Raw genomic sequence first — 17,088 nt, 5'->3', positions numbered from 1 at the left:
TAACACAAACATTGAAGAGATTCTGTGTAATGATCAACAGTATTAGCCACTGAAATGAACTTAATTGACAAAATGATATCAAGAAATAAGCAAACAAAAATTTGTGAGTCGTTTTAGTATTCAAACAACGTGTTAAGTTCTCTTGTCCTTTTACCTTCTTCCTCTTTTTTTATCCTACAAGACAAGGAAGGTAAGTTTTGTACACTTTCTTCCCTGTTCAATTGGGTGTTGCAACTCATTGTATGTTTTACTGTAAACTATAATTTTTTGATCTATCTGAATGTTGTTTCATCTTTTTCACCCTACGGTTTACATGGAAAGTTTCGGTTCCTTTGCATATACAGAATATTCTGGATAAATTTTTAAAAATAAATGAACAGGTTTCACAGCAAAACATGGTATTAGCACACAACTAATGTTACTTAACATTTAGGTGTGGGTGATTAGAGATGACTAAAAATACAAGCACTGTTTTTCATACCTATTGCATTAGTTTCTGAAATCTCCAATACCACTTGCAGTTTTAAAATCAATTGTTACTAGATGGAACTTTGGGTTAGAGGAGTGAGGCAGTACACTATAAATGGAGTATCCATCTTCAGTTCTGGAGCTGTAATTGTTTAAGCACTGATACACAGATAGAGTACTGATATGTTCTAGTAATTCTTGAAATGATATGGCAAATCAGCATGAAAACTGTTGTCTTAACTTGAAGAATATAGTGCACATGCCTGTTTCTTTAGTTCCTATGGGACCAAACTGCTTAATCTAACTTAAACCAACTTACGCTAAGGACAACACACACACCCATGCCCGAGGGAGGACTCAAACCTTTGAGGGGGGGGGGAGGAGCCGCGCGAACCGTGGCAAGGCGCCTAAGACTGCATGGCTACACCAAGCGGTGACTAAACTTCTCCAGCCACTATGTCACAGACTTAAGATGTCTTGAGCCATCATCAGTTTCTGTATCAATATAAAAGCATATTTCTATGAACTTATGAGGTAGAATTACTTGCCAGCACTTACTTTCAGGAGGTGAAAATTACATTACTTATACAGCATGTGAAAGTACATCATATTATCCTAGTTTTCTGAACTAATAGTTCCTCCCTCAGGCAGGGGAGAGTGTTAAGGCTGGGGCAGATCAAAAAGGAAGGCCAGGTCACTCAGACCCCAGGACGACGGGAAACAGAGATTTCTTTGTTCTGAATAGGAGGATAGTGTATGTATTTTCATATCTGTCCATCTGATGTACTGTAATTTTGCCTTCTGAAAGTAAGTACTGATCAGCAATTCTGTCTCATAACTTTACATTTTTCTTGAGGGAATTTTCCTTTTGATATAATTAATCATATTTCCTAATTATCAATAATGTGTTCAACGAGTCTATGGGACACTGTCTTTCTCCTTAGCAACACTTTCTTACACTTCATGTTATTTCAGATTTGTGTTAAAAATATTGAAAATGACACATCCAGAACTGGTACCAGAGAAAAGTATTATTTGAAAAGTTTACTGGAATTCTAATAAAAATATTTTTTCTTAACATAAGGACAATTATAGTACTTTGGCTAACAGTACCTTCTGTGCGGCAGGAGCTTTCTCTGAGGCTCTCTTCCCCTCAAGTCCAAGCTGCACAAACAGCTCCAGAAGTCTGCCCAAAAGGTCATTCATTGCTGATTCCCCCTGCATGTTTGCTGCTATATTGGCTAAGGCATTCACAACAGCTGCTGAAACATGTCTAAATACAGAAACTGGTGTCAGCTTGAAAGAAGTAGCTCCCAATGTGACTTTTGACACAGTTCATACGATGCTGTTGACAGTGCCATTGAGCACCTTTAAAACTGATACCGTCATTCACAGTCCATTTAAAAAAAACCACATCAGATCACAGTGACACTATAGGGAATACAGAAGCACCACAATGGAATGAAAAAAGAGTCTATCACAATTATCATTTTTTACCTACCGGGTGGAGATAAAAGAGTCTGCTAATAACGTTCATAGTAGTTGCACTGGTAATGAGAAGTGGGCATAATTTATGAATTCTGTCTGCCACTCAGTTAAAGTTACATCACAGTCTGGGTAATGAAAGCTGCTGCGTAAGAAATTTGAATCACCATGACAGCATTTCTTATGGTGATATTGCTAACCAGAATCACAAATTTATCAAAAATGTATCTGGTGGAAATGACTATTCATGATGAACCTACATTTCACATAGAGAGAGAGAGAGAGAGAGAGAGAGAGAGAGAGAGAGAGAGAGAGAGAGAGAAGGGGGTGGGAGAGGAAGGGGCTACAGTGTCTCTTAAAGAGTTTGTTTGTTTGTCTGTGTGTGTCTGTGTGTGTGTGTGTGTGTGTGTGTGTGTGTGTGTGTCTCACATGTGATACTTTCAAGTTCCGATAAATCAGGCAAATTTTCTCATGTCACCATATATATTTCACAGAGAATTTGCTCTTATTATAGAAAAATAGAAATAAAATTACTGGTCAGGCACCTTTAATTCCTGAGTAATACCATTGTCTATGAGCTTTTCTATATTTTGTGTGTCTGTGTCCGAGTGGAGTGGGGGTTGTGGGGTGAGAGCAAAATTGGAGGCAGGTGTAGAAAGTGGGAAAATTCATAAGCTTGCTTTTACCTGACCATGAACTCAAATACAACATTCTCATTTGAAAATGTAAGAGGCATTCAAAGAGAAACTAGCCGGAGGCATAATTACAGAAGCCAGTACCTGTATGTTAGAAATACTGACCCTGGTTGTTGAGACACTTGTCCGGTTATTACGGAAGGAGGTGAATGGCTGTCTCATAAAATTCTCAGGGCTGTGATGTTATCGAGTTCCGCACGTACAGCTGGATGTTGTCATCCAAGGTGAACCATTTGCCCCTCAGAGCCTTTTCTTCTTTGACCAAGATGGCCCCCTTCTGAATCACTCCCTGCAGCACAGAACAACAGCAAATGCCCAGCATTACTTGGAAACCTTGACCACCCTTCGCCTAGCGATCAAATCAAAATGACCGGGCAATCTCATTCATGGGGCCATTCTGCTCCATGACAATACAAAGCCTCATATGGCCAACACAGTCACGGCACACCTGCAGAAATTCAAATGGGAGGTTCTCAGTGACCCTCTATACAGTCTGGACCTCTCTCCCTGTGATTACGCCATTTTTGGTCCCCTTAAAAAGTCTCTGAGGGGGCAAACGATTCACCTCGGACAACGTCCAGTTGTACATGTGGAACTGGTTATCATCACAGCCCTGTGAATTTAACGATACAGCAGTTCACTGCCTTGCGTCACAGAGGGACAAGTGTCTCAACAGCCAGGGTCAATATCTCTAACATACAGGTACTGGTTTCAGTAATTACGCCTCCAGCTCGTCTCTTTTTGAATGCCCCTTATATTATTACTGCACTAAATGGGTGGTTGCCAAACTTTTCTGGTTTTAGATACCTTAACACAGGCCTGAAAAAACAGTGCTTCAGCTGTACTCCTGCCTAGTGCACTGAGCATGGTGATGAGTGCAGCTGAGGGATGAGGAGGAACAGGAAAATGAAGGCTACAGGCAGACGCCACTTGAACAAAGCAGTCGACTTGTGAGACACCAAGCAGTTTACTTACAGTATTACTTGTAATGAAACAAAATTACACTCTGCATTTTGTTTACTATTGCATCCACATACTTGTCAAAAAAAAAAAAAAAAAAAAAAAAAAAAAAAAAAAAAAAAAAAAAAAAAAAAAAAAAAGGTGGGAAGCCACATTGTTCACTGCAGAATGGGAATTGCTTTACTTTTTAATAGTTTAACAACCATGCAAAGTGCTTAATATGCCATTACATTATTATGAGCTGCAGAGACAGTCACTGGAACATCACCACAGCACCAGCCACAATACCGATAAGTACGCTAGGTGGACTGAAGGTGGTCATTAGGGATAAAACTGAGTTCAGGGTAAGCTGAGCAGTAACAAAATATTTTCTGGTCGACATCGCTGATTACTCAAAGTCATTTATTCTCTTAATGCAAGGAGAGTGTCATTTGGTAACAGATGCTAACAAACAAATATTAATCCTTAGGAAAAATCAGCTTCAAGTTCATGTCATGGAATGTTTCTCTGAACTCAAGGCAGTCACTTCCAGACCAGTCATGACTGAGTAATTCAATGAACAGATTAATAAGGAGTATAATTAATGGAATGGATGAACTCTTTCACAACACAACTTCTTAAATCTCAGAGTCAAACTTGCTACACTCATTTACTGTTCCATGTAACACATATATGGCACCATGCGGTACTGGGGTGCACAGACTGGGAACCATGATACTAACCAACTGAATGATGCTATATAATCTTCACAAACTGTATTCAGTAACTATTAACTCTGCAACCTTTCAATTATTGTAAGTAGAATACACACCACTTCCAGTCTTTGAAATCTATCAACATATGACAACTTACCTATACTGACATTTCCTGTCATCAGTTGAGGAACTGTATGCAGCATTGCTTGCTTCCACAGTTATTGTTGTAAACATTTTCATGATTTCTTCAGATACTTGAGACTACAAATGGTAAAGAGAAAATATTAAGAAATGATGTAAATAAATGATCAGTCATGAAGCAGACTGAAAACGCATGAAAGATGTTTATCTAAGAAATGAACAACACTATTGATTACCACATCATTAATAAAACCAGCTTTGTGTATATTCTGCACATAACATACCTCGCATTTAGAGATAATCATGCATCCAAGTTGGTCTACAATGAGGTTGTCGAGAGTTGATGGAACACGACAGAATCGTTGCTGGAAGAACTGCAGGATTGTTTCTGTTGTCTTTGGGGTATCCTTAAGTGCAACAGCAACATGACCTAACATTATAACTATATTTGTTGATATAAGAGATGATTCACTGTAAAATAAAATAACAGACTAATTTTAATAGTTGAAATTAAAATAATTCATTATGAAATAAACTAATCGTCATGTCTAACACAACTAAAATTCTTGTGTCTTATTACTTGTGAGGCATAATGATTTTTTTTTAATACCATGAGAAATGGAAAAGCATTATTACAGTTAAAGGAAACATGGCATACTTAATATGTAGAAATAATCAGAGAAGAATGGATATTAATTGTAGTTTCACTTACTATCATATAGTGAGTTTTGTTCTAAAAAACTAGAGGTTTCACAATGTGGAAGTATAATTATTACTAATGAAGTGAAATTCAGCCATTAAACCCTTAATACGGTTCTTGCTGTACTGCATATGACGTGTAAGTGTTGTATTTGTTACTAATATGAAAGACTCAGATTTTACATATTATTCACGTCCCCACTGAGTTGTGGATATCTCATATTATAGACCACTGGAACTTTGTATCTTTCATTCATTTTAATGTTCTTTTCACTAACTCTTCTTTTCTTGTTTCTCCCCTCCTTTCTGTCTGTCCATAATATTTATTGAGCAATAGATTTTTAGATAAAGAATTGTCAGTTTTCGAATCCAGGTGAAAGGTATAGGTGTTGCACCAAAACTAACGCTAAAGGGGTCATAACTTTTTTTATCAACTGATGTAGTCGGATATGAAATTGGTTTGCCATATTCAATATAGGTATTTCAGCTTTTTTCTCCAGGCAAATAAAGAAAGGATTGTCAGTCAAAGCCACACAATGTTATCAAGTTCTTGGTAGATGGAAGCAGGCTGTTGAGACCCATAAAAGGCTACAAAATGTGCACAAAAAATGACATCACCGACAAGAGCAACATGCACAAAGGGATCAAGAAGAAACCAGTATTCAAGACAACCAGCACAGTGGAAGACCATTGAGTCTCACCACTGACATGAAATGTCAGTGACTGGATGTTATTATTCATAATTCACATGGACTCATGTGTTTCAATCTGCGAGTTGGTTGCATATTAAACTGTAGACATAAACTCACAAAATGCAAAGTCTGCATGAAGCATTCACAGGCAGTAAAGAACCAGTGGATATAGGCTGGACATTAGCTGAACATCTCAGTCTAACAGAACTGTCATTAACCAACCAGCACTCTCACTCCATATGACATTGGAAGTGATTTAATTCTGAAGCTGCACACAGTATAATGAATCTAAATCTCTACTTCAAGAAGGAAAGAAGATTAGTGTTTAATGTCCTGCCAGTGATTGGAGCATTAGGGGCACGGCACAACTTTGGATTGGGGAATATGGGGATGGCAATGGGCTGTGTCCTTTTCAAAAGAACCATCCCAGCATTTGCCTTAAGCAATTTAAGGAAATAATGCAAAACTTGAATCAGGATGACCAGACAAGGATCTGAAATGCTATCCTCCCAAATGTGAGTCCTCTGCCTTATTATTACATTTGGTGTATTTTCTTCATCTTCTGAGAGCCAACAAGCAGTACAAGAAGTGATCAACTATTTTGGGGGGAAGGGGGATTACAAGAACACCATTATTCTACATTTTCTGGAATGCAGACATATCAATATCATGCAATACACTAAAGCACCCCTGTAGCTTCAACAAGCCAAAAAGAGAAAGGTGCAAAAAAATAATCTCAAAGCAAATTGTGCTCATTGTGACAATGAGTGACAAAACACCTCTTTGGCAACAAATCATATGATCAGTAAATTGTTACAGTCCATTGATACCCAACTAACTTAGAACCCTAATCCAACAGTCTTTGATTTCTATTTGTATGATCAACTGAAGAGCAGGCTTCAAAGAGAATGAAGTGATTCAGAACATCTAGATGCAGATGTAGATGAGAACTGGTACATGTGGGTGCGAATAACTTGTATAGCAGTGAACTTGACTTTTTTCCAGGGCAAATAACAAGATTGACTCCAACTGTGGCAAAAATGCATTGTTTTAAATTGTGATAATGGTTTGCATGCATGAATAATCAAACCAACATGTGTAATATGAGCAGTCTAGATTAGTCAATCAAAAAGTTATAACCACTTTAGCATTATTTTCCATACAGTTCTTGTAAAATATTATAAAGCTATTGTCTGCACAACTGTTGGAGCTTATGATTAATATAGCACTGTTGCATCCTGGCACAGGTCGTATCACCAGCTTGGCTAAGGATGTCGCCTGCATGGTGCAATCAGGACATTGACGACACTGTGGACTGAGGTCTACTAAGGTACCTCTAATGGAATGAGAGGTAGAATGTCTCCTAGGATGCCTAGGACAGGTAATTTTGGAATGGAGAGAACAGGTAGTTGGTTTCACAGGAAGTGAATATGGGTGCAAACACTTAGGGATTCAATTTAAGAACCTTATTCGAAGAGGTATCCTACAGCAGCATTTATATCTTTGCAAATAAATGAGGACACCCTACCACTCTGTATGTTAGTCCTTTCCAATTACTCATGATTTCTGAGTTCTACCTTTCATTATCAGAGATGAGCACTCTATTTGAAACTTGTTCTGGCAATACACAAGCAAATACTTCAACCACAATGAGAGAGAAGTGTGAGACAGCACTTGTTCCTCTTTATGTTCTGATACACAGAAAATATATCCACTATTATTTATTGTGACTACATGAAATCAGTCACAATAGGAGATTAGTGCAAGACTACTTGTTCCCAATTCATATTCTGACAAAGAGAGAATATCAATTGCTATTTGTCGCTTCACAGAGCTGTTTCCATTCTAACATGCAGAAAACTCAAAATGATAACTGTTGCTGGATACTTATCAGAAACTCCGTTGTCATCCCTCGAACATGTACAGACTTCTTTTAGTTGTTATTGCATCAGCATCAAAGTGTCACTCTACCCAACCTGCTTTCTGGTAATGTGTCTTGGGCCCCTATACAGGCCATTTATACACTGGTTTTCCAGGAACTTTCATGCGAGTTTCTCCTGCAGAGGTGTTTTCCCCTGACTCTTCTGAAGGTCTTTCTAAAGATTCTTCCACAATCTTCTATAAGGTTCTCGAACATCCTACTATATGGCAGTATTTACTAGTAACCTCAGTGCCTGAGGATGTGTCCTCACAAAGCAATGCTGCTTCCTCAGCAGACTGTCAACAAGTCTGGCTTGATACAGAGCACTGGCCCGCTTTCTGATATCTGCCTGACACCATGCCTCATGTGTGGCTCTTAATAAAGTTTCTCACCTTGCAGTCATGCCATTTCTTACATTAATAAAATCTTATAATCATGCCATTCCCTGCCTCCCCCTCCCCCTCCCACCCCCCACACGTTCTTAATACATCTGGCTGGCAACATTATCCACCACCAAAACAGTCTGTAAAAACTTACATTTACATACCTATGACATAGAGACTTTGAGCAAGAGTTACCTGTAACTATCACTATAGTTAAGATTAAGCCTATGTAAACAGCTGTAGAATAATGTTGGACTCATTTCTCATAGTCCATTTCCCTTTGCTGCTTATCAATTGGCTGCTCCACACCCTAAAAATCTTTTTCCAGCTACAGATAATCTAACTTAGTCACTTTATGTTTTAATGGTAATTCTAATGGTACCTTTGATATGTTTAGCTTTTTCTCTAGTTTTTCAAAAGAACTGCTTTCCACTGTATTACTAGGGACAAATTCCCTTCTATTGATATTGTGTTACTGAATGTAAACCTGCGATACATAACCTTTGCAGTTTGTATGGAATGTAAGAATTTTGAAGGCAAGTGCCTTCATCATCAGAAATACTTCCTGTACTGCATGGAAGGCATTGACAAATATTTGTCTATGCAAAATCCTCAGAGCATTGTCATCCTTGTATAAAGGTAAGGAAGATTAGACACATCCATACACAAGTCACTGTAATTTTTGTGGTTCTCATCTTAAATTGTAGTCTCCATATAGTGGAGATGCTGAGTCACAGACAGGCACAAGAAAAGGAGTTTCATACTTAAAGCTTTTGGCCAAGCAGCCAATGGCCTTTGTCAACAATACACACACACACACACACACACACACACACACACACACACACACACACAAACAAACATACAAACAAACAAACAAATGGAGCTCACACACACGACTGCAGTCCAAGCAACTGAAACCGGACTCAGTTGTGGTTTCAGTTGCCTGAGACTGCAGTTGTGTGTGTGAGTTGCATTTGGGTGAGTGTGCAAATGTGTGTCTATTGTTGAAAAAAGGCCATTGGCTGAAAGCTTTAAGTGTGAAACTCCTTTTGTTGTTCCTATCAGCGATTCAGCGTCTCTGCTATATGGTGAGTATCAACTTTCCTTCTCATAATATTGTTACAGTCCATCCTGGATTTTCCATTGTTTAAAATGAAGTCCCCATTTTACGAAGACATCAGTACAAGGGAAGTGACCATGAAGATTTTGTTAACTTTCACATGGATGTGTGTTTTTTTTTTGTTTTGTTTTGTTTTTTTTTTTTACTTTTATACAATGATGACACTGTGTGTGGATTTTGCATAGATGACTATTTGCCAATGTCTTACAAGCAGTACAGATTCTCATTTATTTACACAACAGACAGGATTCTGTGAGACTATGCACCTTCAAGCAACTTGATCATGGATTAGCCACAACACGGTTTACATAATGATGATTAGAAACTATAGAAACAAAAGAAATTAATGGATTTGTAAAACACAAAAAAATTGGGTGAATATATGAATAAGTAATCCATTATAGAGAACAGTTCTGAACAACTGCAAGGAAATCCTGCACAGAACAGGAGTGTGCCACGAGGAAACCTAAAAATCTAGATTTCAAAATATGGAGTTTATCACTCGAATTTTTTTTTTCTACCATTTCCCTTGAAAACAAAACCTGAATACTGCACACCTTACTGTACGAATACAAGACTAAATAAAGCATCAGCCATGCATAAATTGTTCTTACGCCAACTGTTCACTGAAAGAATGTTTCTTCTGAATGAAACAATACTGTCAACAATTCATAGCATTATGGTGTGTGTGTGTATGTATATATGCAGGGAAGTAGAGTTAGATTTCTCACCTGAACAATGGTGTACATGAATTTCATGCAGTGATGCTGTAAATCTGCCTGAGTGCACTTTTCTGGTCTAAGAAAATTCTTGGAGAATGCACAAAGTTTCCCCAAAATACAATACCATAGAGGACAATGAAGTGAAGCTAAGCAAATAAGCATACAATGGAGATTATTCTTATGGTGAAAATAGCAGCAGTCAGTTTTTGCACAAGATCTTGGATGTTATACTTCGAAGAAAGTTTTTCATTTATCCGCAGTTCTAAGAATAAATTGTCAATTTCACTGGATGTTAGACCGCCTGAGACAATAAAGTTTCACTTTTAAAAGAGTTCCATATCAGAACTGTATACATTGCAGTTTTGTTGCATTTAATTATTAATTTGTTCTCTGAAAACCATGTGCTTGATACTGACTATGCTCTTAGCTACGATTAATTACATTACATCACCCTCTACTTTTCATATCTTCAATCAGATTCAAATACCTTCCTTGCTTGCTGACACTGGAGGACAACACACTACTTCCTATTTTCCATACTGTTGAGTTTTTCCCCTAAACCTATTATGTTCCAACTTATGCAATACTACTATACAGTCCAAACAATCAAATGCTTCAGTTAAATCAAAGAAAATACATATTGTTGTGCAAAGGTAGATGATGAAATGTGTCAAAATCAGTGCTTTTGTGTTAGTGTCAGGTCCACGTTTTTGCTTTTAAGTCTAGTACACATATATTTTCTGACACAGGAAAATAGGTGCACTGAGGTTCAGTGTCACTGAATATAGCCCAACATATTAGTCTTTTTGTTCAAATTTCTGGCAGTTGTTATTTTGGCTACTCATATCAAACGAAAGACTTTTACCTACTTGTCCCATAATGACCACTTTCATGACCTGTAGCCAATAAACTAATACATTAAAAACATTAATTCAGTGATGACTTTTTTGGTAAACAAATTACATGAAAATACTATAACCAAGTTTACTAACACAATGGACAACAGGAAAAGTATTGCAAGCACTACTTACATGATAATACATCACATAGTTGTGATTCTTGAGTTTCTCCCGGCGTATTTGATAATCAAAATATCCACGGGTATGCTGCCGGTCTATAGTGTCCAACGGGCACAATATTTCGGCGATCAAACATGTCGCCATCATCAGGTGAACTGACGGACTGAGCTTCTGTGAACGTGCCGGCACGGAGATCCGTACGCTATGGCTGCTCAGCGGGAACTGGGTTCGGTCGTGGCGGCGGCCGATTTAAATACCCTCCGCCCGCGGCGCGCTCCCTCCGCCGTCCGCGCCCAGCGCCACGGTCGCGCGGTGGAACAGATTGCGACGGCGTCTGAGATGACGTCGGTGTGATGGCTCTGTCCGCTGTGGTCGTCACAACTATACGTCTGCTCGATTTACTCTTGATTAACCCGATCGCTGGTTCCCAAGCCTTGCTAAGATTATAGCCACAGTCACGGTTTATGAGGTCGTCATTGGTGCGAATTTCGATGGCCTCTCTAACAACGCTGTCCCAGTATCTCGACGTCTGTACCAGAATCCTCGTGCGGTCATACTCCATGGCGTGATTTTCCGACAAACAATGTTCAGCGACCGCCGACTTGCTCGGATACATCAGTCGAGTGTGCCTGTGGTGTTCACGGCATCGATCCTCGACGGTACGCATCGTCTGACCAATATACGACTTGCCGCACTGACACAGAATCTGGTACACGCCGGCCTTCCTCAAACCGAGGTCATCTTTGGCGCTCCCCACCAATGCACGAGTTTTATTTGGAGGACAAAACACAGTTCCGACCCGGTGTTTCTTCAGAATGCGGGCGATTTTCCCCGAGAGTGCGCCTGTGTATGGAATAAATGCAGTGCCTACCTCCTCCCTCGTGACTTCATCCATCTCAACAGGTTGTGCTGCAGTGGTTGGGCGGAGAGCACGTTTCGAAAAAATGGGTACTCAGAGTGGCAGATTCAACGTGTACCAGATTCCGTGTCAGTGCGGCAAGTCGTATATTGGTCAGACGATGCGTACCGTCGAGGATCGATGCCGTGAACACCACAGGCACACTCGACTGATGTATCCGAGCAAGTCGGCGGTCGCTGAACATTGTTTGTCGGAAAATCACGCCATGGAGTATGACCGCACGAGGATTCTGGTACAGACGTCGAGATACTGGGACAGCGTTGTTAGAGAGGCCATCGAAATTCGCACCAATGACGACCTCATAAACCGTGACTGTGGCTATAATCTTAGCAAGGCTTGGGAACCAGCGATCGGGTTAATCAAGAGTAAATCGAGCAGACGTATAGTTGTGACGACCACGGCGGACAGAGCCATCACACCGACGTCATCTCAGATGCCGTCGCAATCTGTTCCACCGCGCGACCGTGGCGCTGGGCGCGGACGGCGGAGGGAGCGCGCCGCGGGCGGAGGGTATTTAAATCGGCCGCCGCCGCGACCGAACCCAGTTCCCGCTGAGCAGCCATAGCGTACGGATCTCCGTGCCGGCACGTTCACAGGAGCTCAGTCCGTCAGTTCACCTGATGATGGCGACATGTTTGATCGCCGAAATATTGTGCCCGTTGGACACTATAGACCGGCAGCATACCCGTGGATATTTTGATCATCACATAGTTGTTTCTAACTTAATCAGAAAGGACTACATAATAACTTTTGAACTTCATGTCAAAAGTCAATAATACCATCAATGATAAGACTGAGAATTGGGGTATTAGGGGAGCAGTGTGTAATTGGATTAAATGATACCTCCACGAAAGAAAGCAGTTCACACAGATAACACATGAAATGAATGGTATTGTCAGCATCCACCAGTCAGATTTATTATGTTTCATATTGGGTCCCAGCCTGTTTTTACTACATGCAAATGATTTAGATATAAACACTAGTAACAGTATACCAATTTACAGATGATGCCAGCATCTTCATTACAGGTTGCACCAAAGAAACCTTTGAAAACAGCATTAAGGTCTTTAATGCAAACAATTTCATTATAAATCAGAAAAAAACTTGTTGCAATGGACAAATCACCCAGAACAGGACACCAGTTATTTTCATTTTGAAATAAATGGACAAACAACCGGAAAAACAGAAAGCACAAAACTTTTCATTATACAGATATAACACAACATGAAATGGCTTACACTTGTTGACTACATAAACAGAAAACTGAGCAAACCCTGTTTCATAATTTGAATATTAAGCAATGGTATGTCATATGATAATCTCAGGATCAAATATTTTGTTGGTGTTCACTCAGAACTGAAATATGGTGTAGTATTTTGGTGAAACTGTGGAGCAAGCCTGAAATCATTTCAATTAAAGGAAAATACTATTAGACTAATGGAAGTACTGAAGCAAATATCATCATGCACATAACTCTTTACATAAAAAAGAAATTCTACCATTTCCATGTGTTAGAAAATGTAATTATCATAAAAAATTAAACATTATCAGTCCCTGCATCACCCTTAATAAATCTGTACACAGCTACCACACAGCAAATAAATGAAGTACATGTACAACAGACAAATACAGCACTATTACAGAAAAGCACACTCCATCCCGGCATCAAAATGTATAAAGTATTACACAAATAAACAAAATGTTAATGGACAGGAACAATTTCCAATCAAATGTGAATGATTACTTACTTCTCCTATGTAGCAAGGAAATATCTAGAAAAACAAAACTGTAGCAGCAATTAATGTTGTTTTTGTAAAGTATATAAAGTAATAAAATAATGTGTAATATTACTTTTTGCTAAAAATTATGTACATAAAAATTTCAAGAAATATGTGTAGTAATTAAGAAATGGTCCAATATATTTTGTACACTGTGCAGTCCTAGATTCGCAGGACCAATAAATAAATAACAATATAAAAGCACAAACCTGTCAGACTTCTCTGCAGTGAAGAGCCTGTTTGATACTGATGCAACAAGAGCACGGACACAGTATGGATCTAGTGTGTATGCCGCTTGTAATGCGATGCATAGGTTTTCTATTGCTGCATCACGTAGTTTCTCAAATGCGGCCTGTGATGTGGACATCAAGTCAGGATCTTTTTGTTCTTTGCCCTGAACTGCATATAAGAAGAAGGAAATAAAATCATTTTTATCGTATATGTGATTAGCTTCAACTGTATCTTATATTTTAAATAGACTGAATAAACTGTGGCTCTCCAGTTACTCATATTATGCTTTGAAGATTAAGTGTCTGCCTTACATTCTCATTCTACATACCAGGTCGACAAGTGTGCTGGCTATTGTCAGGAAACGATTTTTTTTTAATAAGTGACATTATTGGCTGGCAGAGCAAACAAGAAAGCGGTACTAACCTGTTATCTTTGGTTTGGTGTCCTTAGTGTCAGCATAATGTCTATGTAATTTGAAGAGAATTGGGCTTGGAGTGACTAAAAAGTCACGCAGGCAATATATAGATGTGCTTGCAATATTTGGAAACTTTTGTGCTAGTTTACCAAGTCCCTGAAAATTTAAGAATAGAAATATAAAGTACACATAATAATAACAGAGACTATAAACAATTAATTATCTCACAACCTGCATATAAAAGCCAACAGCATGAAATAGCCAAGCATCAAACTCTTTCCTGACAAAATTTTCAAACTATGTCAAAACAGACTTCACTGTCATGCAGAGATTATTTATGATGAAAAGGCAATACTCTTCATTGGTTCTAGCCCTAGTAACCTACAAGGATAGGTAATAAATAGGATAGCATAAAATTTGTATGAAAGAGAGAAAGAGAGAGAGAGAGAGAGAGAGGATAAGAAACAGAAAAAACAACAATGTACATGTACCACATCATTAAAAGTTTATCCTTCAGGATAATGCCTTTGCTCTTTCAGTTTAGTCTCTATAAAATGCATTTTATTATAAAAAGAATGTTGATATACAATAAGAAATTTGTAGCTGATAATAATTAGGATTTGTTTGGGTAATGAGGGAAGGAGCAGTAAAATCATGAAAGGAAAGACAAAGAGGGAAACGAATACAATTATGACAACAGAATATAGTTACTTTAATGATCTACTATACTTGCAGTTCTAGGAGAGTCAGAGTGGTTGATAATGAGAGTGGCAGGATTGGTAGAGACTGAATTCCACTGATTTATACCAATTCCTTTTTGGTTACTACCATCTTTAACTAGCAGACACAACTGTGCTTAACTGTATAAAATCATAATTAATAAGATTATTTCAAATACAATTACATATGACCTTTCAGTGATCATTAGCTCAGTGTGTCAGCTCTACTTCCATATACTCAAATGTACTAAATACAATATTATCTGCTAAATCAAGTTGGCAACAATCAGAAAAAGGTCAATACCAGTCAACAGCATTCAATTTCTGCTTGTTAGCCATCTCACCAAGAATCTTCTTAGAGTGGGTATACAGGGTGTTACAAAAAGGTACGGCCAAACTTTCAGGATACATTCCTCACACACAAAGAAAGAAAATATGTTAGGTGGACATGTGTCCGGAAACGCTTACTTTCCATGTTAGAGCTCATTTTATTACTTCTCTTCAAATCACATCAATCATGGAATGGAAACACACAGCAACAGAACGTACCAGCGTGACTTCAAATACAACACTTTGCTACAGGAAATGTTCAAAATGTCCTCCGTTAGCAAGAATACATGCATCCACCCTCCATCGCATGGAATCCCTGATGCGGTGATGGAGCCCTGGAGAATGGCGTATTGTATCACAGCCGTCCACAATACAAGCACGAAGAGTCTCTACATTTGGTACCGGGGTTGCGTAGACAAGAGCTTTCAAATGCCCCCATAAATGAAAGTCAAGAGGGTTGAGGTCAGGAGAGTGTGGAGGCCATGGAATTGGTCCGCCTCTACCAATCCATACGTCACCGAATCTGTTGTTGAGAAGCGTATGAACACTTCGACTGAAATGTGCAGGAGCTCCATCGTGCATGAACCACATGTTGTGTCGTACTTGTAAAGGCACATGTTCTAGCAGCACAGGTAGAGTATCCCGTATGAAATCATGATAACGTGCTCCATTGAGCGTAGGTGGAAGAACATGGGGCCCAATCAAGACATCACCCACAATGCCTGCCCAAACGTTCACAGAAAATCTGCGTTGATGACGTGATTGCACAATTTCGTGCGGATTCTCGTCAGCCCACACGTTGATTGTGAAAATTTACAATTTGATCACGTTGGAATGAAGCCTCATCCGTAAAGAGAACATTTGCACTGAAATGAGGATTAACACATTGTTGGATGAACCATTCGCAGAAGTGTACCCGTGGTGGCCAATCAGCTGCTGATAGTGCCTGCACACGCTGTACGTGGTACGGAAACAACTGGTTCTCCCGTAGCACTCTCCATACAGTGACGTGGTCAACGTTACCTTGTACAGCAGCAACTTCTCTGACGCTGACATTAGGGTTATCGTCAACTGCACGAAGAATTGCCTCGTCCATTGCAGGTGTCCTCGTCATTCTAGGTCTTCCCCAGTCGCGAGTCATAGGCTGGAATGTTCCGTGCTCCCTAAGATGCCGATCAATTGCTTCGTACGTCTTCCTGTCGGGACACCTTTGTTCTGGAAATATGTCTCGATACAAACGTACCGCGCCATGGCTATTGCCCCGTGCTAATCCATACATCAAATGGGCACCTGCCAACTCCGCATTTGTAAGCATTGCACTGACTGCAAAACCATGTTCGTGATGAACACTAACCTGTTGATGCTACGTACTGATGTGCTTGAAGCTAGTACTGTAGAGCAATGAGTCGCATATCAACACAAGCACCGAACTGGCGGTGAATCGAGGAAGTACAGCACATACTGACGAAACTAAAATGAGCTCTAACACGGAAATTAAGCGTTTCCGGACACATGTCCACATAATATCTTTTCTTTATTTGTGTGTGAGGAATGTTTCCTGAATGTTTGGCCGAACCTTTTTGTAACACCCTGTATAGCACCCATCATTTCTTAACAATACACCAGTATGCTAATAAATGAAACCCATGAAAAATTAAAGAAATGAATTTGGTTGTCTTCTATCCAAAATATT

General features: G+C 39.2%; 1 protein-coding gene across 2 annotated transcripts in view; it reads right to left on the bottom strand.

The window, feature by feature from the left end:
- LOC126419896 (phosphatidylinositol 4-kinase alpha) overlaps positions 1-17,088 on the bottom strand; it is a 205,677-nt gene that overhangs the window by 92,456 nt on the left and 96,133 nt on the right. For both annotated transcript variants that reach the window (XM_050087159.1, XM_050087160.1), the window contains 5 exons: positions 14,355-14,502; positions 13,910-14,099; positions 4,729-4,915; positions 4,461-4,564; positions 1,582-1,741 (listed from right to left, as the gene is read on the bottom strand). In XM_050087159.1, coding sequence (XP_049943116.1) covers positions 1,582-1,741; positions 4,461-4,564; positions 4,729-4,915; positions 13,910-14,099; positions 14,355-14,502 — 789 coding nt within the window. The remainder of the gene's footprint in view (positions 1-1,581; positions 1,742-4,460; positions 4,565-4,728; positions 4,916-13,909; positions 14,100-14,354; positions 14,503-17,088) is intronic.

This window comes from Schistocerca serialis, chromosome 9 (assembly GCF_023864345.2).
Source record: "Schistocerca serialis cubense isolate TAMUIC-IGC-003099 chromosome 9, iqSchSeri2.2, whole genome shotgun sequence".
NCBI lineage: Eukaryota > Metazoa > Arthropoda > Insecta > Orthoptera > Acrididae > Schistocerca > Schistocerca serialis.
This window is presented reverse-complemented; position numbering and strand designations above follow the sequence as displayed.